Below are 26,444 nucleotides of genomic sequence, written 5' to 3' on the forward strand. Positions count from 1 at the left end.
AAAAACACACTATGAATTCTCAAAATAGCCATAGTGGGATAGTAAAAATTGTCTCACACTTTTAAAATTCAAGTAATAACAAGTTATTTCATCTCTGAAATCCACAACCAAGAAAATGAAGCAATCCTATGTGCCTGTGAATTGTGGAATTTGTTTAAATGTGAGAAAGATATACTCAGCACTTTAAAAGATGCTTATCTCTCATAGCCTGCTAAGCGCCTTTTTCTATATATTCTGGAATGTAGGCACCAAACACTAACTTTTTAATAAGGAAGACATGTTTTAAAGCCTCTGAACATGCTATCTGACATGTTCTATATGAATTGTGTGTGAACCATAGCTTTTCTTCTAGCCAATGTTATTAAGCTCCTGGTTTTTTAATGCATACAATGATGATCCCATGCAGAACATGTTTCTTGTTCAGCAAGAAATCTTTTGGAAACTGAAATAGAAGTTATACATTTTCATTTCTCAAAACTTTCATAAATGACATCAAAGAGGAAAAGCTCAGAAAACCTATATTACAAAAATAAGACAGTGCAGCTCTGGACACAAACACCACAAGTGTACTTCAGCTTATCACGTACCACTGAAAAGGCAGATATAAAAGATAGACACTAAATTCTTCCCCAGGGTTTAAGGCTGAATGGATAGAACAGAGCTGATGAGAACTAAGATGCAAGGTCTGGAGTCCCCTGTCAGACCCACATTCATGAGGGTTTTGGACATGCTTCTATAACTGTTAAACCAATTCTGCCCCCAGGACTCTTAATGTACTGGGTGTCCTTTATATGCCTCCTTGAAATTCCAACAGTTGTATTTTCTACTTCATTGTTTAGAATTTCTAAAACCTGAATATATGCATCTTTACTTAGACATACTTACTTACCTAGACATGTGTATGGTATCTGAAGCAGAAACACATGGCCTCCCCGTAAGAAAAGAAGTAACAGGCTATGTTTAGGATTCTAAGTAAATTTACAGTCAAAATTCAACATGTTGCTTCCTATTTGCATAATTTGTTTAACCAAACAGCCAGATATTGGGAATAGATAATGCTTCTCCTTCAAAGCTAGATGTAAAAAGAATATCTAAAAATCGGTTCAAGACTTTCTTCTGCTTAAACTTCAAAAGCAACATCCAGATCAATCTGTTAGGATGCTGATTGACTTGCTAAAAGAGTGACTGGTTGTAGCCTAACATTTATATGGAATAATATGGAGTCATAGACTCTTGACCAAGGAGATATACAGGTTGAAACATCACATTTACAGCTTACCAGTCAAATTGTTTAGCTACAATCCTGATTGCAATTCCATTACTAGTATGACCTGGTCCTTTTTATAGCATTAGTATTCCTGCTTTTCCATGAGTAAAGCAAAATTTCAGATTTTCAACATGTCTGTAGTTTTTTGGATACTTAATTCTTTCCACAGCCCATTAAAACTATGGTTCATTCCTGCTTAGTCTTTCCTGTTCCTAGCCATCTTGCAATTACCATTGCTCTCCATCAGCTCAGTTCATCCCCATATCAAAGATCTCAAAGTGGGGAACTATAAGCTATGGGTCATGCTGTATCTGTACCATTTTCCACCTCTTTCTGCAGCCAGAGTTGCTTGTGCTGCTTACGCCCAAAACCTTCATCATAGTTGCCTTTGCTCTTGAACAGCTGCTGGTAATGTGGCTTGCAGTAGAATTCTCCATGGAGAGCTGCATAACTACCCAAGCTGAATAGAAATAGGAACATGTTAGGACTTACTAGGAACAGGCTTGAAAATTGAAGAAAATTCGTATAATGGCAATTATACTATGAAAACAAAGCTATGAGTTTACTGCTGTGTCCTTGAGAATTTTCAACATAGCATCTTTCAGATTTTGCTATCATGTGTACTAATAGGAGCATGAGACCTACCCCACAGAGGAAGCGTGATTATTTTACCGTACCTTTTTTATTTTAATATTTTAATTGGTTTTTTTCAAAAATAAACACACACACGACATAAAACAGGTGCTTTGCCATACCCAGGCAAAGCAGCTGTGAAGTAATTTAAGTTTTAAATGCAGTAAATGCTTATGTTTCTTCAAAATGCAGAAAGAAGCCTAAGTTAGTCCTGTCTTTTCCATAATTCCTACTAAGCTTAGTAAAGGCTTGTTTGACGCAAGCTCAACATCCAAATGATTTTCTTGGCAACAGCACAGAACTACTTTGCCATTATTTTTTTTCTGAGATAATTTTTAACTTCAATTTCCTTTCAGGTACAAAGCATGCCCAACATGCTTTGTACCTGAAGTGGTACAAAGAAGTGGATTCCTACTGGTGCACCCCAGTGTACTGCTTCACTAGTGGCCTGCAAATTGCACAATTTACGTGCGACAGCTCCGGTACCATTTTTGCTGGTCCGTGCCCAGCGCCATCCTTTTTTCCTAATTTTTGGCACGTTTTTTGTTCTCTGAGTCTGCCCAGAAGTAAAATCATCCCTCTGCACATGCACGGAAACAAAATCATGCAAGGAGATGCATGTGCACACGTGAGCATAGTGAGCGCATGTACACACAAAACATCGCAATATGCACACACCAATAAGTTTAGAGGAACCCACCCCTGTGCCCAAATCTTATTTTTTCAAGATCAGCTGAGATAATTTGCAAGTGGATCATTTTTTCTTATAGGGAAGTCTTCTGTTTTATTTGTTTTAACAGCAGACTGAGAAAATATTAATGCCTTTCTCCCTGTGCTTTAAATGTTAAAAAGTGTCTAAAGCTGACAAATTGGGACCTTAAGGAATTTTGATATGACTGCCCTTCAAGGAGGGGTGGAGGTGGGAAACACACTGTTCTGATTCAAGCTAGCCATATTTTTCATAGTCTGGGTAGCTTTCAATACATGGTAGAGAGGGTGAAAAAAATATGATATGTCATATCAAAACAGAATCTATTCTGTTCTTTATTGCGCTGTTAAAGGGGCGGGTGGATTTATAATTAATGATGGCAATTGGGAATGATACAGAGTCAAAAGCAAGAGATTGACCCACATAGTCCCTTTGCATTGTTTCCTCTGCAAAGCGAAAGAGGAAAGTTTCTCACTTTTCCCTTACCTTAACTTGGTGTGGCAATGCTTACAGCAAAAGCAGTAGTTATGGAAGACAAATTTATCCGCCACCAGGCGTTCCATAGGATAGACAGTTTTCTGGCAGGCACTGCATGTCTCTTTCACCTGGGCCTTCATGCTGAATGACTGGATGACAAGAGTAAAAGGTGATGTTGATGAAAATAAGTTCCAGAAGAGGAGGTTAGGGGGGGAGGGAGAGAGAACACTGTACAATTATCAGTGATTTAATTGTGAAGATACAATTTCAAAGCAATGTACTTGACTCCTTTGTCAGGCTTCCTAACTTTAGCTATGTCTAGCTGGTAGAAAATAAAAGCCATCTTAAGAGGCATCCTGGTTTAATATTAATAGCTGAAATAAGCAGTAGTTTATGGAGAATGTTCCAAATTAAAAAGTGCAGGACATCAGAATTAAGAATGAAATTATTTAAAGATAGCAATAGCATTTGGACTTATATATCACTCTACAGTGCTTTACAGCACTCTCTGAATGATTTACAGAGTCAGCAAATTTTCCCCAACAATCTGGGTCATTTTAATGACCTCAGAAGAATGGAAGCTTGAATCAATCTCAAGCCCTGTCAGGATCAAACTCTTGGTGGTGGGCAGAGTCGACCTGAAATACTGCATTCCAACCACTGTGCCATAAATATTTACTTAGTAGAAACCAAAATGCTGTTGAAAATCATTGGAAAGGATTTATCACAAGTACATTCCTCAGTCGTAATTTTTACATATTGTGGGGTGAGGTTTTTTTAATTTTAAAACACATATGGAAATTCATCTTCTGAATTTAACTGGCATTTAGTGAAGATACTTTGAAATATATATAAAAAGAGAGCCAACAAATTGCCTTTAAAAACTGAGGTTTAAAAATAATAAAGAGAATGATTACAAATTCTGCAAAAATGTAGTTTCTATCTGAGTATGAATTATGTTATTGCTATTTACATATGTTCTATAAATAGGTGGCACACCAGGATACAAGAATGTGATCTGAAGAGATGATATGCATTGCCTTTGACAGCTCTGCTCAATTTTGATAGGTACAGCAATTCTCAGCCTTTTAGGATCAGGATAGACTAGTAACAGTGATTCAGTGATTCACATAGTTACCATTTCACAGGTAAATCACTACAGTGTATCTGTCTATCCTTAAAGAAGAGAAGTTAGAAGAAGAAGTTAGCAGCAATCTTCTCACTTGTGTTTTGACTCAAGCAAAACTCTGGTTATTTCATTAATATCTGTGCTTATTGAAATATTTCAGTTTATGATTAAAGAAAAGCTAGCAAAAACAATTTCATTAATACGTTGAATGTCCAAGGACCAAATGCAGTATTCTCAACCTTGAACACTTTGAGATGTGTGAACTTTACATAATATTTCAGAGTTTTCAGCCAGCATGAAATCTCCTACCAGAATGCTGATTGGAGAATTGTGGCAATTGAAGTCCACAAATCTTAAAATTGATTAAATAGAGAAACAGTCTTCTAACAGAATTACCTGGCTTCCAAGTGGGATTTCCAAGTAGAAATCCCACCCCTTCCAAACCACAATTTTGCCCTGCAAATTGCCAGGTGAGGCATGCACAGGCCTAAACCGAGTGTCAGACTCATCTTTCCTAACCTCCATTTTGGTTGGCAAAGTGCAAGACGAATGTTGCAGAGCCTCTACGGTTGTTTGTAATGGCAAATAATTGTCATGGTGCTGCAAGATTCATAGATTTGGGATTTGTTCATAAACACTATGCGACGCTAATGGCATAACTTTGCACATTCGCTAAGTGAACGCTTGTAACCCTGGGATTATCACAACTTTTTCAAGTAACAGAAGCCGGAAAGAAGAAAAAAAGAGTGATAAATACCTTGGATCTCTGTACAATAGATGTCTCCATGTTGCTCTTTGCTTCCTAAAAAAAGGAGGGAGAGGAGAAATATAAATTGATATTGTTCTTGCATGGCAAATCATATTTATAGACATGAATACAAACTGTAGTTTACTTGTATTATATTTACTGATAAAAGTTAGCAAGCTAGTACTTTTCCTGAACTCTTTCTTTAATTGTTTGAATATTGTTAATCAATCTAGAATGATAGTAATGCAAAAAGAAAAAGATTCCAAAACTTCAGAGAGACATTCTATTGCTTTATAAAATATAGGGGAGTGAGGGAGAAATAGAAGAAAAAGGCCACTATATCCACAAATTATAATGTAGAAGAACATATTCAGGTGAAGCAGTATAATCACATTACCTTCAAATGAATTGTTTGCAAATATCTCAACAAAATACATGGAATGAAATAGATACTGTACAGTCCCTTGTGATATATTCTGTACAGTGATGCAACTCTTTTTGTGTGACAATGGATGGCAGGGAGAGAACCCACTGCAGTACTCCAGCCAAACAGCTGGAGACCAGGTACCTACAAGCAGAATGGGAACCCATAATCATTTGTCACAAGATATTTGCCCAACACAATGGGGAGGGAAAGGAAAAAAACAAAGTACAGGACAAACCACATGGCACACCCAGCCATGCATCAAAAGCATTTTGGAAGCTGTAGAATGCAGTTTTCGAGATCTATAAATGGGCATTGTACACCACCCAGAAGCTATCATATGAGGACAAATTATACATTGCAAAGATCACTTGGAGGTGGAATATACTTCCAATATAAACCAAGTCCAGGGATAGGCTGCTACCCAGACAGGGAGTGGAGGAATGCAGTGAGGTAGTGAAAATGCAGCTCCACCCCAGAGCACCCAATTTGCACTGAAAGATGTTGAAAGAAAATGCTGGGCATCCTGCATAAGCCAAGCTCACAGTGTGGTAGTAAATGTTTTGGTAGCCCTTCACTGACCTAGTCCCCTGTATCGATTGCCCCTGTGACTATGTAGGATAGACAGGGAGGAAGCTAACAACCAGATTGCAAAAACATAAGCAAGTTGTCAGATGGGAAGATCCATTGGTAACCTCACACTGCAATGAACAAGGACACAATCAATTTTGCAGCTACTAAGACTTTTGGACAAGCATGCACAGAAACAGGCAGGGTAGTGATCACCAACCTATCAAATACTTAGAAGGTGAGGGCAGCACAAGCAAATGACAGCTAATGACTTAAAAGCCAGCCATCAGCACACCCCAATCAACATCTAAAAAGCCACTAAAATACCACACAGAGAACAGCACACATTCTGCTAGAGCAGAGGTCTTCAAACTTGGCAACTTGAAGACTTGTGGACTTCAACTCCCAGAAAGGGAATTGCTGGCTGGAGAATTCTGGGAGTTGAAGTCCACAAGTCTTCAAGTTGCCAAGTTTGGGGACCCCTGTGCTAGAGAAAAGTTCTCTGAAGATGGGCTGTTGCATGAATCTGAAAACTAAGAAGACAAAATTTTCAGATCCAAGAGACCAACCCAGATTCAAATCCCATAATTTTTTTTCTTTATAACTACCTTATATCCCCCCCAATGAGTAAAGTATTTTCTTCAATAGACTCTATACATTAGGTTTTCCACCATGATGAACATGTTATTATTTAAGGTGCCAAGAGAAGTTTGCTATCTGCATAACTAATATCATCACTCAGATAAAAGTAACATAAATTTGCTTATTTCACATATATTTTCACATAAGTCAAAAGGACACCAATAGTATTGCAACTTATCGCTACATGCAATCCCAGCCATTGGTTTAATAATCTTGCCTGAAAACCTTGGTTTGAATAAATGATATGGTGCAATGTACAAACAATATTATTTCCTCATTTACTCCCTATGAAGTAACAGTAATTCTTTAATTTAAAGATACTGATTTCTGTACGTACATTAGAAGAGGCTGAACTGGATTGCCCCTTAGCTTGGAACATAGTGCTATATTCTCACCCACACAGGCTTATGTCTTCACTGTTTTGGGCTGGCTAGTTCTTCAATGTGGATATGGCTTATATCTGAGGAGAAAAGGGAAAAAATTAAGTCTTCTATGCTAGAACATTTATCATCTTTTTGAAATGTAAATTCCACATGACCAAAACATAGTGCACAAATACAGTTAGCATTCATACACATCATTTTATTGCACTTAATTTCTTTTTCAGACTAATTGCAGAGCAAGATAAAAAAAACAATTCTAAATGCAATCTCATATATAGTAGAAATGTGTTATGATGGCATTATTTTTAGTATATTTGCAAACATAAGAGCATGGACATATATATCAGTATGTAACTTATCTATTTTAATAGATCCATTAATAAACATATTTTACACAGGCTATTCTTGAAATAGTAACTATCAATATAACTTAATAATTAATATAACTTAAGTAAATAAATTAGAGTGCCTAGGTTCTTTAAATCTCTAATATATATATCTATGTATGTGGGGGGGAGTTGTATGTGTGTATTAAGGAGATCCACATTTTCCCCTAAAGCTCTGAGCTGAAGAAGTTTCTTGGATGAGAAGCAAAAAGCATCTTTGGGACAACCCTGACCAGGTTGAATGAGAATCTCCAGACACAATTCTCCCCTAAGCTTTCCTTCTTTCTGCCCAGAAAAATAAAATTGTTGGATTCTCCTACCCAGTTTCAATTTGTTTGCACCTTCACTGCCAGTTGAGTCTCTCCTGTTCATGTACATTTACACTTACTAGAACACTCTTGCCTCTTGGTTCTGCAATGTGCTGCTTAAGAAATGCCCCTGATTCATTTCCGTTCTTCTTTGTGGTTAGCTTGTTATTTCCTGCTTTCTCCATTTAAGAAGAGGTTGTGAACGCCCCATTACCTGACATATTCAAAAGTAAATTGGACTGCCACCTGGCTAGGGCGGTGTAAGGTTTCCTGCTTGAGCAGGGGGTTGGACTTGATGGCCTGCAAGGTCCCTTTCAACTCTAATAAATGAATGAATGAATGAGTGAATGAGTGATTGAGTGAGTGAGTGAGTGAGTGAGTGAGTGAGTGAATGAATGAATGAATGAATGAATGAATGAATGAATGAATGAATGAATGAATGAATGAATGAATGAATAACATACCAGGTAACTATAAGAGGGTTAAAATTTTCATATTAGATATTAGAACCATATAAGCAAAGGGCAAAATGTACTCCCAAATTTGACATTCCTGAATTCACACCAAAGCAGCCATTACAAGTTATTTGACACAACCATTAAAACTATTTGGAAAACTGACAGGACATCAGGAATTAGGTTTTTAAAATAGAAACAATCATTTGGGATGTGATGAGAGTGTATTGGAAAGTTGAAATGATTTGATGCTACTTTGTTCTTCTTTTGAGTCCTGATTTCAAATTTGTCTCCATTATTTTTTTTTCTGCAAAGTTTATCTTTGTACAATGTAGAACAAAGTTTGTCCTACATTAAGTTTGTTCTACATGTTGCTAGTAACTGACTTATATCATCTTGGGAAAAAAGAATTTAAAGGTATCTCTAATCTTGTAAATATTATTTGTTGGGGCGTAAGATGGTGCTCTTGGTGTAGATATGGGGCAAAACAAGGACGCATTAGTATAAAGAAATCCTGTCTTCCATGATGTTCTATATAATAAATCTCAATATACTGTTTTGGAAAAACTAGACTTCATGTCAATTGTCGAACAAGAAATTGCTAAGCTCAAATACATCCAAAGGTTTCACGAATCTCAGAAGGTCTCCACACCCATGATCCATTTTTAACTCATTATAATTGGTGATTGACAAGAGATTGCATAATCAATTGTCTTTCCCTCCTTTCTTTCTCTCTCCATCTCATCCCAATTTAACTTTTATATCAGTTCAACTAATTTATTCACCTGATGAAGGTAGGTGCAACTCACAGGTCTTTTAATAAAATATATTAGTTTTAAAAGGTGAAGACCGACTTCTTCTGGTATCAGGAAGTTGTATCTCAACACATTATCAATAAATAAACAAACCTCACATTCAGACATGGCAGAAAGGCAAGAAAACTGAGATAAGAGTGACAAAGGAGTCACAAAACCCACCTCTGTTGCTTTATTATATTAAAAATGTACATTTATTTATTAAATTTATATGTTGCCCATCTCACTGCCCCCAAACAATCCGTATTACATATACCAAGAGTTTTTTCACTAAATCTAACTAACTACTACTTTCACCATAACTAGAATAAAGGTGGAAAGATACAGAAATACTGGTCAAAATCCAGGCACAACTACACTGATAGCACAGCAGATACTAATGGGTGAATATAATTTGGTTTTGCATATATTATAAGAAATGGAATTCAATAAAAATAAAATACATTATGAATTTTAGTATTTTGTTTGTCCTAAACGTATTAGATGTTGAGACTCTAGAACAGATGTGTCAAACTCAAGCCCCACAGGCCAGATCTGGTAAGAAGGTAATGCCCAACTCCTTTTTAACATACATTGCAGAATTCACATTAACTTAAAATTGCCAGGGTTTGGGTCACTCATTAACTGCTACTGTCAACTTCCTAGGAATGTAATTACATACCTACTTGTCGAGAACTCAAAAACATTGGTGTTGTTCAGCTGAAGGGTAGTTTTGTTTTTTTTAAATATAGTCTGAATTTACATAGCTTACATTTTTCAGTCTTAGATAGAAGTTAAATAATTACAGCAGATAAAATTGAGTTTAATTGCTCTTTTCCATATTTTAGATTTATAACCACTAACTTTTATAGTAACTGGCAACAATTTAATATTGTAGTATGTGGACAAATTGGACAAATAATGTTTTTTCCATGATCTGTTCCTGAGTGTCATTTTTTCTCAAATTAGGGTTCCTGGAGAACTTGGGCTGACTGTTAGCTATTTGTCTGTGTATTTGTACATGTGTCTGCGTACATGTGTGTGCTCAGAGTGATACTTCACTTTTATTTGATACAGTTGAATTTCAGAATTATATAATTGGGGATGGTCTGAATAAGGTTCCTATTAAAAGAAGTGTCTGTTCATTGTCTTATGTGGCTTTAGCCCCAAATATGAATACAATATAATATGACAAGTAAAACCCAGCCTAATACTAAAACTAATAATAAAACCCCAATAGTATAAAAAGCATTCATTCAATAATCATCACACAATCATACCTGTAATTGGAGCAAGGTGTTAAGCTCAGTGGCCCAAACCTGCTGACAGAGGTACCGTAAGTTTTTAAAGCATTGAGAAAGGCCAGGAGGGTGGGGGTGGTACAGATCTCTGGAGGAAGTTGGTTCCAGAGGGCTAGGGCAGCCACAGAGAAGACTCTTCCCCTAGGCCCCACCAGCCGGCATTGCTAAGCTGACGGGACCTGGAGAAGGCCAACCCTGTGGGACCTGACCAACCGCAGGAGGAAAGTAGGGAAAAGGAACAGGAGAGAGGGAAGGGGAAGTCAGTTCAGAAGAAGAAAGAGAAAGAGAAGGAAAAAAGAAAGAGAAGGAAATGCTGTATGAGATAGGCAGGTAAGATGGTTAAACAAAGCAACCTTGAACTAAGCAATAAGATAAATATAGAATATATGTGTAAAGATTTTGTAAAATAATGAAATGATAAATGAAATGATAAATACAGTATGTGAAAATGTCTGCGGGAATTAAAAAAAAAATCTTTTAAAAAAAAAACCTCCATGGAGATGCCAGTTACAACTATAATCACTAAATGAGAATGTGTGCTCCCATCAGCCTCTTTCATTTTCTCTTTTCTCCATTAAGTAAGGGGAGGCAATGATTTCATTATCACAGTTTTTCTGGAACTTAAGGCACAAAATCAAGTTCCTATTACATATTCCTACTTGAGATAAATACTGGATAACCCAAAGAAAAACAGTTTTTCTGTTCCTCGCTAGCAAATATTCTTTTTATGCCTTCTGCAAAAGTTTTTTTCTTCACCTCCATCACATGGTACTGTAGAAAAACTAAAATCCTAATGGTGTTCCTAAGAATAAGAATTATACTAGTTGAATTCCCTAAACTAGCACTCTTATCATGTATAGGTTTACAACACTCTCAGTTGACTAGTTCATACAATTATATTGTATTGCCTATGCTCATAAATACCCCCTCAAAAAAAATAGGTTCAAAAATACACCCACAAAACAGAGTTCAATTTTTTTAAAAGTCCATCACATTAAAATGATATGCTTTTTATAAATTACGTTGTAACAATTTGCAACTTCCCGCCTGTTGTCATGGTTAAAAATTCAAGGTTTGGCTTATCCACAGGAGGCATATTTTTCATGGAACTTTGGTTGAAGTTTTGAGGGCCAATTTATCTGCAGATAAGCCTATCTAAAATAATATATGATAACTAATTTATATCAATAATTTATAAGATGAGCTGGTCATACAGTGTCTGTCGATACCCCTGCAGACATGTTGCTGAATAGATTACAATGTCGAGCAAACATTTTTTTCCTGTGACTATTCATGACATGTTGTCATGAATAACTGATTCAGTGACTTTCTCAGAGGTGTTACCGGTTTGTGGCCAAGAGGATAAAACAACGTGTATCAGAGAGTTTAATGTGTGGTTAAGGCAGTGGTGTAAAGCTGAAGGTTTTGGCTATGTAAGTCATGATGTCAGTAGGTGGTCTAATAGGGAGTTGTTTAAGAGGGATGGTTTGCATCCATCATACAGAGGTACCCAGGTACTCGGTGAGGAATTCAGAACTTTTTTGGACAGGCATTTAAACTAGGTAAAGGGGACAGAGATGTAACTGATGTGGGTGATTTCTGTCCCCGACCAATGAGGATAAAGCAGTTTTTGGAAGCTTATGAAAAGGGAGCTGCAAATAATATAGATGTAGTTGTTGATGATAAGGGGCAAACTAATAACGAAAATAATGTTCTTCGGGTAATGTGCACAAATGCTCGAAGCTTGAGCAACAAGCTCTGTGAATTAATGGCCATAATATCTAGAGATAATTTGGACCTGGTTGCCATAACTGAGACATGGTTTAAGGATTCTAATGAATGGGAAATATCCATACCAGGATATACACTGTATAGGAAGGATAGAATAGAGAGAAGGGGAGGTGGAGTAGCCATTTATATTAAAGAAAGTCTAAAAACAACACTAATTCAAAATACGTGTCAAGATCTAGAGACTCTCTGGATTTGCATGCAAAATAAAGAAGGTTCTGTCATTAGAATTGGGGTGATCTATAGGCCTCCAGGGCAATCCGAGGAATATGACAACAAGATGGTGGATGAAATTACCCAAATGGCAGTAAAGGGAGATATTGTGGTTATGGGTGATTTCAACATGCCTGATGTTGACTGGAATATCCCCAGTGCCCTTACATGCAAAAGTAAGAATATAGTAGAGGCCTTTACAGGAGCAGCTCTGGCACAGCTGGTTAAGACACCAACTAGAGGGGAGAATATTCTAGATTTGGTTTTTACGAATGGGAATTGGGTTTCAGATGTCAAGGTGGGAGAAAATTTAGGTTGCAGTGACCATCTATGTTTGTGGTTTGATGTAAAAACTCATTGTGAGCAATCCTATAATGCAACCAAAGTATTGGATTTCAGAAAAACAAATTTTAATGCAATGGGAGAATATTTAGATAATGAATTAAAGGGGAGGGATAAAATGGCAGGAGCGAGCATCCAGTGGACTGTATTAAAAAAGGCCATCTTAAAAGCCACTGGACTGTATGTAAGACAAATAACTAAAGGTAAAAGGAAGAAGAAACCGCTATGGTTTAGCAATGATGTAAGGGCTATAGTCAATGAAAAAAAGGCTGCCTATAGGAGGTACAAAGAGTCTGGAAGTATAGCTGATAGGGAGGTATATAAAATGAGACAGAAGGAGGCGAAACAGATAATATATGCTGCTAAAGCCTCAAAAGAGGAAGAAATTGCCAAATCTGTAAAGAAGGGGGATAAAACCTTCTTCAGATATATTAATGATAAGAAGAAGAAAAACTGCGGCATCACGAAGCTTAGTACTGGGAATAATACATGCATTAATGGGAATAAGGAGATCGCTGACCATTTCAATAGCTACTTCTGTTCAGTTTTCTCAAAAGACACCTTACAAAATAATACTATAGAGGGATATAGCATTGCTTCCAGCTGTACGGATTCAGCTCCAGTGATCTTAGAAGCCGATGTCTTAGAAGAACTTGAACGATTAAAGATAAATAAGGCAATGGGTCCAGATGGCATCCACCCCAGAGTTCTTAAAGAACTCAGATCTGTCATTGCTACCCCCCTGACTGATTTGTTTAACCAATCCTTGTTAACAGGAGAAGTTCCTGAGGATTGGAGAATGGCCAGTGTTGTGCCTATTCACAAGAAGGGCAGTAGAGAAGAAGCTGGTAACTACAGGCCAGTTAGCTTGACATCAGTTGTAGTTAAAATGATGGAGACTCTACTCAAAAAGAGGATAAATCAGCACCTAAAAAACAATAACTTATTAGACCCAAATCAGCATGGCTTTACTGAAGGCAAATCATGTCAGACTAATCTCATTGATTTCTTTGACTATGTCACAAAGGTGTTGGATGAAGGTGGTGCTGTGGATATTGCCTACCTGGACTTCAGCAAAGCCTTTGATACGGTTCCACATAAAGAGCTGATAGATAAATTAGTGAAGATTGGACTTAATCCCTGGATAGTTCAATGGATTTGCAGCTGGCTGAAGCGTAGACATCAGAGAGTTATTGTTAATGGCGAGTATTCTGAGCAGAGTCAGGTTACAAGCGGTGTGCCACAAGGATCTGTTCTGGGTCCTATTCTTTTTAATATATTTGTGAGTGACATAGGGGAAGGTTTGGTAGGGAAGGTTTGCCTATTTGCCGATGACTCTAAAGTGTGCAATAGGGTTGATATTCCTGGAGGCGTCTGTAATATGGTAAATGATTTAGCTTTACTAGATAAATGGTCTAAGCAATGGAAACTGCAGTTTAATGTTTCCAAATGTAAAATAATGCACTTGGGGAAAAGGAATCCTCAATCTGAGTATTGTATTGGCAGTTCAGTGTTGGCAAATACTTCAAAAGAAAAGGATTTAGGGGTAGTGATTTCTGACAGTCTCAAAATGGGTGAACAGTGCAGTCAGGCAGTAGGGAAAGCAAGTAGGATGCTTGGCTGCATAGCTAGAGGTATAACAAGCAGGAAGAGGGAGATTATGATCCCACTATATAGAATGCTGGTGAGACCACATTTGGAATACTGTGTTCAGTTCTGGAGACCTCACCTACAAAAAGATATTGACAAAATTGAACGGGTCCAAAGACGGGCTACAAGAATGGTGGAAGGTCTTAAGCATAAAACGTATCAGGAAAGACTTAATGAACTCAATCTGTATAGTCTGGAGGACAGAAGGAAAAGGGGGGACATGATCGAAACATTTAAATATATTAAAGGGTTAAATAAGGTCCAGGAGGGAAGTGTTTTTAATAGGAAAGTGAACACAAGAACAAGGGGACACAATCTGAAGTTAGTTGGGGGAAAGATCAAAAGCAACATGAGAAAATATTATTTTACTGAAAGAGTAGTAGATCCTTGGAACAAACTTCCAGCAGATGTGGTAGATAAATCCACAGTAACTGAATTTAAACATGCCTGGGATAAACATATATCCATCCTAAGATAAAATACAGAAAATAGTATAAGGGCAGACTAGATGGACCATGAGGTCTTTTTCTGCCGTCAGACTTCTATGTTTCTATGTCTCTAATGACTTGAGTCACAAGAGACTTTCCAGGCTAAACCTTGACCAGAGTGAAAGCTAACCTTTCACGAAGACCCTATTTCCCCTGGGATAATCTCTTTGGCAGCAATCCTTTTTCTAGTAGTTTTTGGCAGAGGAACATTTTTTGCTCAATGAAAGGCTAAAGAGGAAGTGACAGCTTAGCTGCTATATGATAACTAGCCCAAAAGCTATTATTCTGACTCTCCAGCCATTGAATAAATAGGTAGATAGTTGCCTAAAAAGATAAAAACATTTACAAGTAAAAGGATTACAACTCCAAATAAATGGTACAAGATAAATCATTCAGAAGTAATGAAAAGCTGGATTATATACCAAGGAGCAGAAGAAATATCTGACTATCAAAGATACTACTGCTAAAGTGCATTCTTCTAACAGAAGAAAGGGTTACTGGGAAAAAACAGAGCAGAGATTCAAGAAGTAAGGACTCTGCTGTTTCCTCTATTTTTTCACTTTTATTGTTAACAGAGAATTTGAAATTTCTTCATAAGAACTATTGTGCATATTCTTAATCTCTAGAGAAATAGCCTGTTCTAAACAACATCCAGCTAAATATAACTGAAATAGGCATAGGTCACCTAAAAAATAGTTCACAAACTAATGAATCTGCTCCTTGTTTGCACTAAGTATTTAGGCCAGCAGTGGGTTGCTCCCGGTTCAGCCCAGTTCTGCGAACTGGTAGCAGTAGTACATTATACTGTATTTTGAATACTCACTTGATTATTAGAAAACAAAATTGACTTCCATTTTATTTATTTATTTATTTATTTATTCATTCATTCATTCATTTATTTGGCTTCTGTGACATCCAATCCCGTGGGACTCTAGCCACGCCAACCCAGCTGGTCTGTCCCCCCCAAAGTCTAAGGACCGTGAATTAGTCCCATGTTTAAAAAGTTTGAGGACACCTGATCAATACTGTCCTTTAACTACAACTGGGCTTCACATGATTATTCGAAATTTCTTGTAATATTTTTGCATATAAATACACATAATGTATATAAGTACATTACATATACACTAATATGTATTTTGAATCCTTCCTTGATTATTAGAAAAACAAAATTGACTTCCAAATTTATTTTGCAGCTAAATCTTTCTAGGATCCTGTAACATCATCATCTCTCTGTAAGTTATTTATAACTAAGTTATAAAATAACTTTATAGTTAGAACGTTTGTTTGCTAATTTATGAAAAATTAAAGGTTTCTTTGGTTATTGTCTTTGACTAAGCAAGATTTTTTTATGTTAAATATTGAAAATTGTCAAAGAAAATTTCATTTGCTTTACTCTACTTTCAATTCTTTCTCGTTGTTCTTGTATGAAAAAAAACTATTAAGGAGTTTTCGGAGCACTCTGAATTTGGATGTTTGCTTGCCAAAGTTTCATTACTCAACTAGGTAACATCAATGCTAGTGATTTACACCCAAAATAAAGGAGAAGGAAGAAACAGAATATTTTTAAATATGGGATTCATTTTATCAATGGCTAGTTAACAGAAACATAAATTGGAAATTCAAAAGTTTAAGAGATTGATTAACTATACAATGAAGGTTTATTAGTATGGATAGGAAAATATAAGGGCAGGAAATTTTAACTAGACTAAGGAATAAAGGAATTTTAAAAAAAACCACTTCCTTCAATCTTTCTTACCAATTTACATTCACTTCTTAACAAGATGGATGAAATACTCCTTTTAAACAGATGCAATTCTGATTTTCACAATGCATCTGCCCTATGCTTTATTGAATCCTGGCTAAACGAGGGAATTGATGGCAAATACATATAACAGGATTTCAGATACTTAGAGCAGATGGGATTGTAGAAATATCAGGGAGGGGGAAACTTATGTATATATATCAAAAACAGCTGGTCTCAAGACGTAACTATAATACAAAAATTCCGTGGGAGTTCTTACTTACAAATTGCAAACACTTTATCCTTCAGTGTTTACTTCATTTGTATTAATTGCAGTGTCTATCCCACTGCAAGCCAGTGTAAAAAAGGGTTTAAAAATTCTAGTTGATCAGATTATGGAGGCTGAAGCCAAATACCCAGATTCACTGGCCATTATATATTTGAAAATACCTCTGCAAACCTGGATGAACTCACAAATAATGTAAATGATCCATCTGTTAAACTACTGAAGTTTGCAGATGATATAACAGTGTTTGGTCTCATTTGAGACAATGATGAAACCGCATACAGAAGGGAGATTGGAAAACTAACCTCATGGTACAATCGGAACAATCTGGAACTGAACACACTCAAAAGCATAGAAATGGTGATAGATTTTAGCAGAAACCCTCCAATTCTACCTCCTCTTTACAATACTAGACAACACAGTATCAACAGTGGAGACCTCCAAATTTCTAGGTTCTATCATATCTCAAGACCTAACATGGTCACCTAACATCAAAAACGTCATCAAAAAAGCACAACAAAGAATGTTCTTTCTGCACCAACTCAGGAAGCTCAAACTGCCCAAGGAGCTGCTGATGCAGTTCTACAGAGGACACTGAATCTGTCATCTGCACCTCTGTAACTGTCTGGTTTGGTGCTGCAACAAGACAGACACAGACTTCAGAGGATAAACAGAACTGCATAAAAAACAATTACTGCCAAACTGCCTTCCACTAAGGACCTGTATACTGCACCCCTCACATCCTGGACATAAATTGTTTCAATCCCTACCCAAAAAACAATGCTATAGAGCACTGCACACCAAGACAACTAGACACAAGAACAGTTTTTTGCCAAACACCGTCACTTTGCTAAACAAATCTCTCACCATTGTCAAATTATTCGGTAAGGCTGCATTACTATTACTATTAGTCTTACCATCACTCCTATCACCCATCTCCTCTCACTTGTGACTGTAACTTGTTGCTTGTATCCTTATGATTTACCTTAATATAGATTGTTTCATGATTGCTTATTTGTACTCTATGACAATCATTAAGTGTTGTACCTCATCATTATTGACAAATGTATCTTTTCTTTTATGTACACTGAGAGTATATGCACCAATGACAAATTCCTTGTGCATCCAATCACATCTGGCTAATAAAGAATTCTATTCTATTGTATTCTGATTATTATCAATGATTATTTATTATGATTATTATCAATAATTTATTATTGTTGTTGTTGTTGTTGTTGTTACATAGAAACATAGAAGATTGACGGCAGAAAAAGACCTCATGATCCATCTAGTCTGCCCTTATACAATTTTTTTATTTTATCTTAGGATGGATATTTATCCCAGGCATGTTTAAATTCAGTTACTGTGGATTTACCAACCACATCTGCTGGAAGTTTGTTCCAAGGATCTACTACTCTTTCAGTAAAATAATATTTTCTCATGTTGCTTTTGATCTTTCCCCCAACTAACTTCAGATTGTGTCCCCTTGTTCTTACATAGAAACATAGAAGTCTGACGGCAGAAAAAGACCTCATGGTCCATCTAGTCTGCCCTTATACTATTTTCTGTATTTTATCTTAGGATGGATATATGTTTATCCCAGGCATGTTTAAATTCAGTTACTGTGGATTTATCTACCACGTCTGCTGGAGGTTTGTTCCAAGGATCTACTACTCTTTCAGTAAAATAATATTTTCTCATGTTGCCTTTGATCTTTCCCCCAACTAACTTCAGATTGTGTCCCCTTGTTCTTGTGTTCACTTTCCTATTAAAAACACTTCCATCCTGAACCTTATTTAATCCTTTAACATATTTAAATGTTTCGATCATGTCCCCCTTTTTCCTTCTCCTCCAGACTATACAGATTGAGTTCATTAACTCTTTCCTGATATGTTTTATGCTTAAGACCTTCCACCATTCTTGTAGCCGTCTTTTTAATTATTATTAAAAACTAGCCAACACACTATTCATGTAGAGATACTGAGTTTTTATGTTTACTAAAGAAAAATGTATAAATAAAATATTTTTTAAATGATAGAGAGTGCACATTTGCTCCCACACTCCCTAGGAAACAAGAAAATTGACTAGGGCAGTAGTTCTCAACCCGTGGCCCATGGACCCCTGAGGGGCCAGCAATGTCATCATAGGGGATCTGCAGAGGCTTGAAGAAATATTATGATTTAAATCTGGAGGGGGTCCCTAGCCATGGTCTGTGGCCACAAAAGATATTTAAAGGGGTCTGTGATAAAGAATAGGTTGAGAACCACTGCACTAAAGAGTGATATCAACAACTCTGTAAGACTGATTGGACTGACAGAGAGTGATGGATCAAAGTCACTCAGCTGGCTTTCATGTTTAAGGCACAACTGGAACTCAGTTTCCTGATTTCATGCCTGGTGCCATAACTACTAAATTAAATTGGCTAAGTACAGATTAGAACCTTTCTATTTATTTGAAATAGAAATGCAATTCTACATAGAATTGCAATTTGACTCCTTGAAGATAGTATGAAGTTGAACAGATTTTTGGATGTTTTTAAATGCCAGTATTTTGACGTGTTAGATTCCATTACTTGAGCTGTTGCATGTACCTGTGCTTTTTAAAATGTGATTGTTGGGCAAACCTACAAATATTCATTGAATACTAAATCAATGAAGTGAGAAAGAAGGTTCAACCCACCCAGGGTAAAATGTGGCTAGCCAGTTTGCGTTTCAATATACAGTATTGTACAACTGTAGCCATAGGATATCCTGTTTACAGCCAAATCCCCCCTCCTTGGCTTGAATTGGGAACCAAATACTGGCACTCAAGACAAGTCTGAGCAGCCAACCCTTCTGTTTCTGAATCACCAAACTACAACAAAATTCCCACGGAGTTTTATCTTCAAGTGAAGCCAAAGCAGAAATATAACAAGACCAAGCCTCAGAAAGAGAAAAAAACCCAAAACCTAGACTGTCTACAATCGAACTCTCCCCGTTTCTAAAAGGTCTGTAAGGGGCTTGCATAAGCATACCATTGTGCCTACCGTCCCTGTCCTACTGTCTTTTTTATCATTACTTTTTACCTATGTTTATACAAACTATACATGTTTGACAAATAAATAATAAAATAAAATAAAGGCCAATTCCATTCCCAAAGGAGCCCAGGAAGCTACTTTTGATGTCGCGCCCCCTGTTATCAACACCGCCATTCATTTGACTCAGACGGTTCGCTTCCTGAGATGAGGACCAGAGATCTTTAAGAATGCCGGGTTTTTGTACAGCACCGAGCACTTTACAAGTCATCCAAGAAGCGTAGGGCTCAGCAGCCGGAGTGCCGCCATCTCTTCGCTTTGAAAGCACAAATGCAACAGTTATTCTTAGCCTAGCACCTCTCCCATCCTTATCCTTCTCCATAGCGCACCAGTAGGCACACCTCTTTGCGCCAGTGCGCGCAAGGGGAGAACGGAGCCAAAGTTACAGGTCCGTTCTCTTTCCCGAAACCTGGAGCCTACCGGGTGAGCCTTTTGCCCCACCAACCCCGAACAAGGCCTCTTTTGCATCTTGCCTTCCCTGCATCTGCCGCGCCCGCCAGCCCAGGGCATCTGGCCGCTGCAAAGGGACACTCGCCACTTACCAAAGGGGCGTCGTTGCGCGCCGAGACCCCGACTGTCCCAACGAGGCCGATCTCTCGGCGCACCTCTGCTCGCTACTGCTTCCAAGGAAAGTGGGAGACGCCGGCGCTTCGCCCCCCTCAGCACACAAAGCGCGGCACTGCTTGTTTCCTCCTTCGTCTCCTTTGTGTGCGAGTGCGCGCGCAGCAATCTCTCAGCCCCTCGAGCTTCCCATCCTACTTCGCCCTTTCTCTCCCCACCTCTGTCTCTCCCCTCCGGCTCCGCTGAATCCCCACTGCTTATTGCCTTCTTCCTCCTCCTCCTCCTTCATCAAGACAAGGGCGCGGAGCTGCAAAGGGGACGCGGTCGGTGGAGATGTCTGAGCGTGTACATGCGTGAGAGAGATCAGGACCGCCGCGGTAGACAACCTACCGTCTTGGTAGCCTGTCGTGGAGATCAAATGTCGCTCTGAGAAACAGTGGTATCAGTCAAAAGTTCTTGAAGTCCAACTCCGAATCTGGCCAATCAGATGCCCTTCCCTGGAGAAGCTCCCCCAACAAAGAGCGGAGGCCCAGCAAGGATTTCGGATTGGGGCATCTATTGCTTTGCAATCGCCTGCCTCGGTCCCTTTGAACAGGTTATTTCGAAGGATTTATCTATTGTCTAAGAATATCCAGTGGCTGCTCGTTCCATAGGTCCCAATAAAAGTGCATCCTTTGGGAGTCTCTAAACAGTTCCTAATCCTGAATCTTAAAGCACTAAAAAAATCACACCTACAGCTTCTGGACATGATATCCTGGAGTTTTAATCATTGTCCTATGATCTTTTCTGGTTAATTTGTTAGAATGACTGAGGTTTTTCAGGTGCTCAAGGAAATATATGAAGTTAGCATGTCCTTTTCAAAAAAAAATCCAATCACTTTTCACCAATGAGGGAGGGCTTAAATCCAGATCTTCCTGTTCCTAGCCCAACACCTTTACCACTACACTGTATTGTTTTTAAAACTCATGTTACTATCTACAAAAATCCAGTTATTTGTAAAAGAAAACACTAACACAAGTAAAAATGTACAACACAAGTCTTTCCACCTTTTCTGAATTCCAACAAAAAAATGGATTGTCCGGATATTCAATACCTGTATATGTTTTATGGAGGTTCTCAATCATCCAGGTCATGATTGTCCCAAAGGGGCTTTTTCAAGAGGCAGTAATTATTTCTGAGAAAGATGGTTGGATGTCTCTGTTACTATTATTTACAGATGATATAGCGATTATAAACAAGGATCAACTATACTAGCTTTAAAAGCCATAGAAACTAATTCTTTTAAAATTCACTTAATCCATTCATAACCCAATTGCTTTAAACCAAAAAGGCTTTCTTTTAATTTCCAATAACCAATTTTTCCACCATCTTTAAAACCTAATGGCTTTTTCATGTAAATGGTATGTTGTAAAGGTGCATGTAGATATTCAGTTTCAACATCTATATGATTTACAACACACCTATTCTTGGCTGCCCACACCAATGCTGTTCTCAAAGCATTTGCTCTCAGACTAGGTGCAATACCTTATCATAATCCTTATCTGATTGAGCAAATCCCCAAGCAACTAATCTTGCTTTATGGGTAATAGTGCCATCCACACCAGTCTTTAATTTATACAGCCATTGGTAACCTATTGCACACTCATCTGGTGGTAACTTCACATCCTCACATGCATCAAGATCCTTTAAAGATGTTAATTCCTTATCCATTACTTTCTGCTAAGCCTTTGGATCCTTTTCAGGATACAACCTTATTTCATTCAAATTAGTAATTATTCTTTGCCAAGTAATTTGCCAATTACTTGGCAAATAATACTAGCCTGAAATCTATATGTTAGAGTTGCGTTTTTCAGAAGCTGCCCAACCCAAATAGGCCAGCCACAGGCCAGGAAACCAGGAACTGAAGTCTTTGCAGATAATTGAAGACAAACACAGCAGAAAGTTATTTACTTTTCCTAGCAAACCTATTCTATATATTTACACTGTAACCATCTCACTAAATGATTCTACTATACAGCAAGAGCCATACAATAACTACCCCAAGCCAAACTAACCTTCAAGCCACAATATCTTCAGCCCACACAATATCTCCAGGCCATACCTATGCAAAGGTGTATCATGTTATAAACTGTCCAGATTTGTCCTGTATTTCAATTCAGTTATCAATTATCAGTGAGTGAAATGCCACTATGGACATAAGGGCAACCTAATAATGCCAAGGAAGGAAGGAATTATACTGCTGCTATGCTGTATGCTAGGGAATCCAGAGCATATTACCATGGTCTTTTAAGACTGAAAAATGCCAATGCATGTTGATATACAGTGATACCTCATCTTACAAACGCCTCGACATACAAACTTTTCGAGATACAAACCCGGGGTTTAAGATTTTTTTGCCTCATCTTACAAACTATTTTCACCTTACAAACCCACCACCGCCGTTGGGATGCCCCGCCTCCACAATTCCATTGCCAGCAAAGTACCCGTTTTTGCGCTGCTGGGATTCCTCTGAGGCTCCCCTCCATGGGAAACCCCACCTCCAGACTTCCGTGTTTTTGTGATGCTGCAGGGGAATCCCAGCAGGGGAATCCCAGCAGCGCAAAAATGGGCGCTTCGCTGGCAACAGAAGTCCAGAGGTGGGGTTTCCCAGCGAGGGGAGCCTCAGTGAAATCGCAGCATCACAAAAACACAGAGGTCCAGAGGTGGGGTTTCTAGGACTTTGATGTTTTTGCGATGCTGCGATTTCACTGATGCTCCCTTTGCTGGGAAACCCCACCTCCAGACTTCCGTTGCCAGTGAAGCGCTCGTTTTTGCGATGCTGGGATTCACCTGCTGGGATTCTCCTGCAGCATTGCAAAACCACAGAAGTCCGGGGTTTCCCATGGAGGGGCGCCTCAGGGGAATCCCAGCAGTGCAAAAACAGGCGCTTCAGCTGGAAAAAGGGGTGAATTTGGGGCTTCCACGCATTAATCGCTTTTCCATTGATTCCTATGGGAAACATTGATTTGTCTTACAAACTTTTCACCTTAAGAACTTTGTCCCAGAACCAATTAAGTTTGTAAGACAAGGTATCACTGTATTAACAATCATAGTTACCAGGAAAAACATATATCCAGAAAAAGGTACAAAAAATGATAGGATGCCTGCCTCCCATGGTACTTAGAGCACCTTGCCACCAGCAGATAAATCAGCACTCCTGAAAAGGGTCAGTTGCTGATAGAAACTAGGCACATTTATTTAAGAGAAGGAGCTTCCACCGTGGCACAGACAAGGCATGGAAGAAAGAAGGTCCAGCAAAGAAAGAGGGAGGAGGAGGAGGAGGAGGGGAATAAAGGAAGATCTAAATATAATATATAATTTATCAATATAAACTTGGCAGTTGGTATATGTAGACACTGAATCTGGATGCCTAGTAGGTGTTAGGAAGTGAAAGAGAGAGAGAGAGAGTTTAGGCAACACAAGTGTTCACAAATAGCAAAGGAGTGGGAGGGAGACAGCTTCCACTGCTACATGCAGCAAAAACTGTGCCCTCTTATCTGTTATTTTAACTTGGGGGAGGGAGGGCTGTTGCTCAATCTACACCTCAAATTCTGGGGATAACACAGTACCTGAAAGATGACCCTGAATTTACAAGCATCTTGTCATCCACACACATATATATCAGGAAAAATAATTCTGCACGTTTCCATTTCTACAATCTTGGTTGCTAATTCCAGGTGAAACAAATCACTGAGATTTTCTTCATCTAGTAAATGTGTTGACGCTTAATACATATCTATATCATATTTGTATGTTTGTTTCTCATATCTGCAAAAATTATATTCTAGAAAGGGCCAAGGCTGGATTTGAGATGGAGGGAATGAATAATTGATTATAATAAAGCGCCTGTAATTCAAAAGTACCTTTTTATAAAATCAATTGTCCTTCCATCTGCCAACCATTCTCCCTCCCTCCCTCCCTCCCTCTCTCTCTCTCTCAAAACCGTTACATACAGAAATGTGCACAAATTCCCTTTCTTTTTCTAGCAGAAAGAAGTGGGGAAAAGGAAAACAAATATAACTGAGGTGTTCTAAGGCAGAGGTCTTTATACTTGGCAACTTTAAGACTTGTGGACTTCAAAATTCTGGGAGTTTCAGTTCACAAAGTCTTAAAGTTGCCAGGTTTTGGGACCCATGTTCTAAGGCAAAGGAACTATTGCATTTGGAAGAGAAAGAGGCGACCCAGCTGTATAAAATTATATTACAAGATGTGTTAAAATTCTCTAGACAAAATGATCTATCCCACAAGAGCTAATCTTCAGAGTAAGTTTATTAGCAACCTGGTTTTTGTGAGTCTTTTCTTATGAATAATATTTTATGGGGGGTTTGCAAAGAAGGGAGGGAGTTAGGGAGGGAAAAAGGGAGGGAGGGAGGACCACAAACCTGGCTGGCACTAGACGCAGCTTCAGCTGATGTTTTGAAACAACACAGCAAAGGCTGGAAGGGACTCAGAAGTCATCTAGTCCAAACCCCTACTCTCTGGAAAAATAGACTGCTAGACGTGGCTACATCCACCTGAAGCCACACCCACCTGACCTGCAAGCCAAGCCCAAAAAATAAGCCACCTACATCAGTAGGGAAAAATTGCACATTTCACCCCTGGGATATAGGCTTATTTACACTGTACATGTTATACATCTCCAGAAGACTGAGACTTGTCTCATGATCACATGCAAATTCTCTAGGGATTAGAATTTTAAAACAAACTGAGGACAGGGTGACGTGTAAACTGAGGATGAAAAAGGGCATGATTTGCCCTTGTAATCTCCTTGGAACTTGGTGAAACCAGATCAAAGTGGAAGGACATTTTATTCAGGAGATTTTTATTCTGTAGAAAGACATAAAATGTCTAGGTTTTGGATTTTATTTTCTGACTGCTGCCAAATCACATCTTGTAGTTATAGTTCTCTACAATTTATGAAATCAGGTGTTTGATACAGATCTTCTCATATATGTAATGCCTCAGTATCCCTAGTGATTGATGTGCTATGATTATATCCATATTGAACTGTACAGATAGTACCGAACATATTGAACTACTATAGGTGGTCCTCAAATTATTACCACAATTGAGCCCAAATCACTGATATCTATAGTCAAGTCTAACATCTATTCAAAACAAGGACAAAATAATATTTGGACATTTTGGCCTCCCAGGAAATTGTATAGCAATCTCAAAGCGATTGTTTTGGAAAGAGGGAATCTAAACAATATCTTCAAAGGATAAATGGTTACTTTCTCATACATATTTTTTTAGATTATCTTAACTGCAATATCCCAAAGGTGCTTTTTAATAAAGGTGACAGGATTTTTCATTGAAAACGTTTTGCTTCTCATCCAAGGAGGTTTTTCAGTTCTGACTCAGTTCAGTGGGACCAAGATATGGAGAACCAAAGGGCTTCTGGAGGTAGAGATTTAAACTTCTAGTCTTCCAACTAGCGGCTTAGCTGTGTATATCTAATTGTATGCCGTCAAGTTATTGATGATTCTTAGTGACCACATAGAAAGATTTTATCTCCTTCAGTTCTTCCAATTATGCATCTATTAGTAAAAGCATCTTTAGTAAATTTTGTACAGTCAATAAATTCATCTGTTTGCTTTTATTTTTCATCATGTATATGCAGAACTTACAGTCACTGATTCCATTTTTCCTATACTCACTACTCCTTTTTTGATATATTAGTTTTTGTAATCATAACCCTTATTATAACAGACTATTTAGTATTTGCTGTGCATCATTCAAGTTTCAACTAGCAACTCAGCATCATCTACATCAGTGGTGAAATTCAAAATTTTTCCATACTAGTACTGTGGGCATGTGATGGGCATGGCCAACTTGATTGGTCTCACTTTTAGGAAATTTCTCCTTAGTCCAACTCACAATTAAATAACACAATAAAATAGCACTGTTCCAATATTTAAAATAGAATAGAATAACAGGGTTGGAAAGGACCTTGGAGGTCTTATAGTCCAACCTTCTTAGGCATGAAACCTACACCACTTCAGACAAACGGTTATCCAATTCCTTCTTTAAA

At 38.0% G+C, this 26,444-nt stretch overlaps 1 protein-coding gene across 17 annotated transcripts in view; it reads right to left on the bottom strand.

The window, feature by feature from the left end:
• The window catches only part of LIMD2 (LIM domain containing 2), a 62,481-nt gene that overhangs the window by 8,449 nt on the left and 27,588 nt on the right, over positions 1 to 26,444 (bottom strand). For 9 of the 17 annotated variants that reach the window (XM_070727108.1, XM_070727102.1, XM_070727104.1 and 6 more), the window contains exons 2-5: positions 6,937 to 7,059; positions 4,973 to 5,017; positions 3,096 to 3,235; positions 1,585 to 1,727 (exon numbers count right to left, since the gene is read on the bottom strand). In XM_070727108.1, coding sequence (XP_070583209.1) covers positions 1,585 to 1,727; positions 3,096 to 3,235; positions 4,973 to 5,017; positions 6,937 to 6,978 — 370 coding nt within the window. In that variant the 5' untranslated portion in view covers positions 6,979 to 7,059. Of the gene's footprint in view, positions 1 to 448; positions 1,728 to 3,095; positions 3,236 to 4,972; positions 5,018 to 6,936; positions 7,060 to 7,688; positions 7,782 to 20,352; positions 20,521 to 26,444 lie in introns of those variants that run through there. The other 8 variants (XM_070727110.1, XM_070727114.1, XM_070727112.1 and 5 more) reach the window with 5 other exon arrangements.

This window comes from Erythrolamprus reginae, chromosome Z, assembly GCF_031021105.1.
Source record: "Erythrolamprus reginae isolate rEryReg1 chromosome Z, rEryReg1.hap1, whole genome shotgun sequence".
NCBI classification, from domain to species: Eukaryota; Metazoa; Chordata; class Lepidosauria; order Squamata; family Dipsadidae; genus Erythrolamprus; species Erythrolamprus reginae.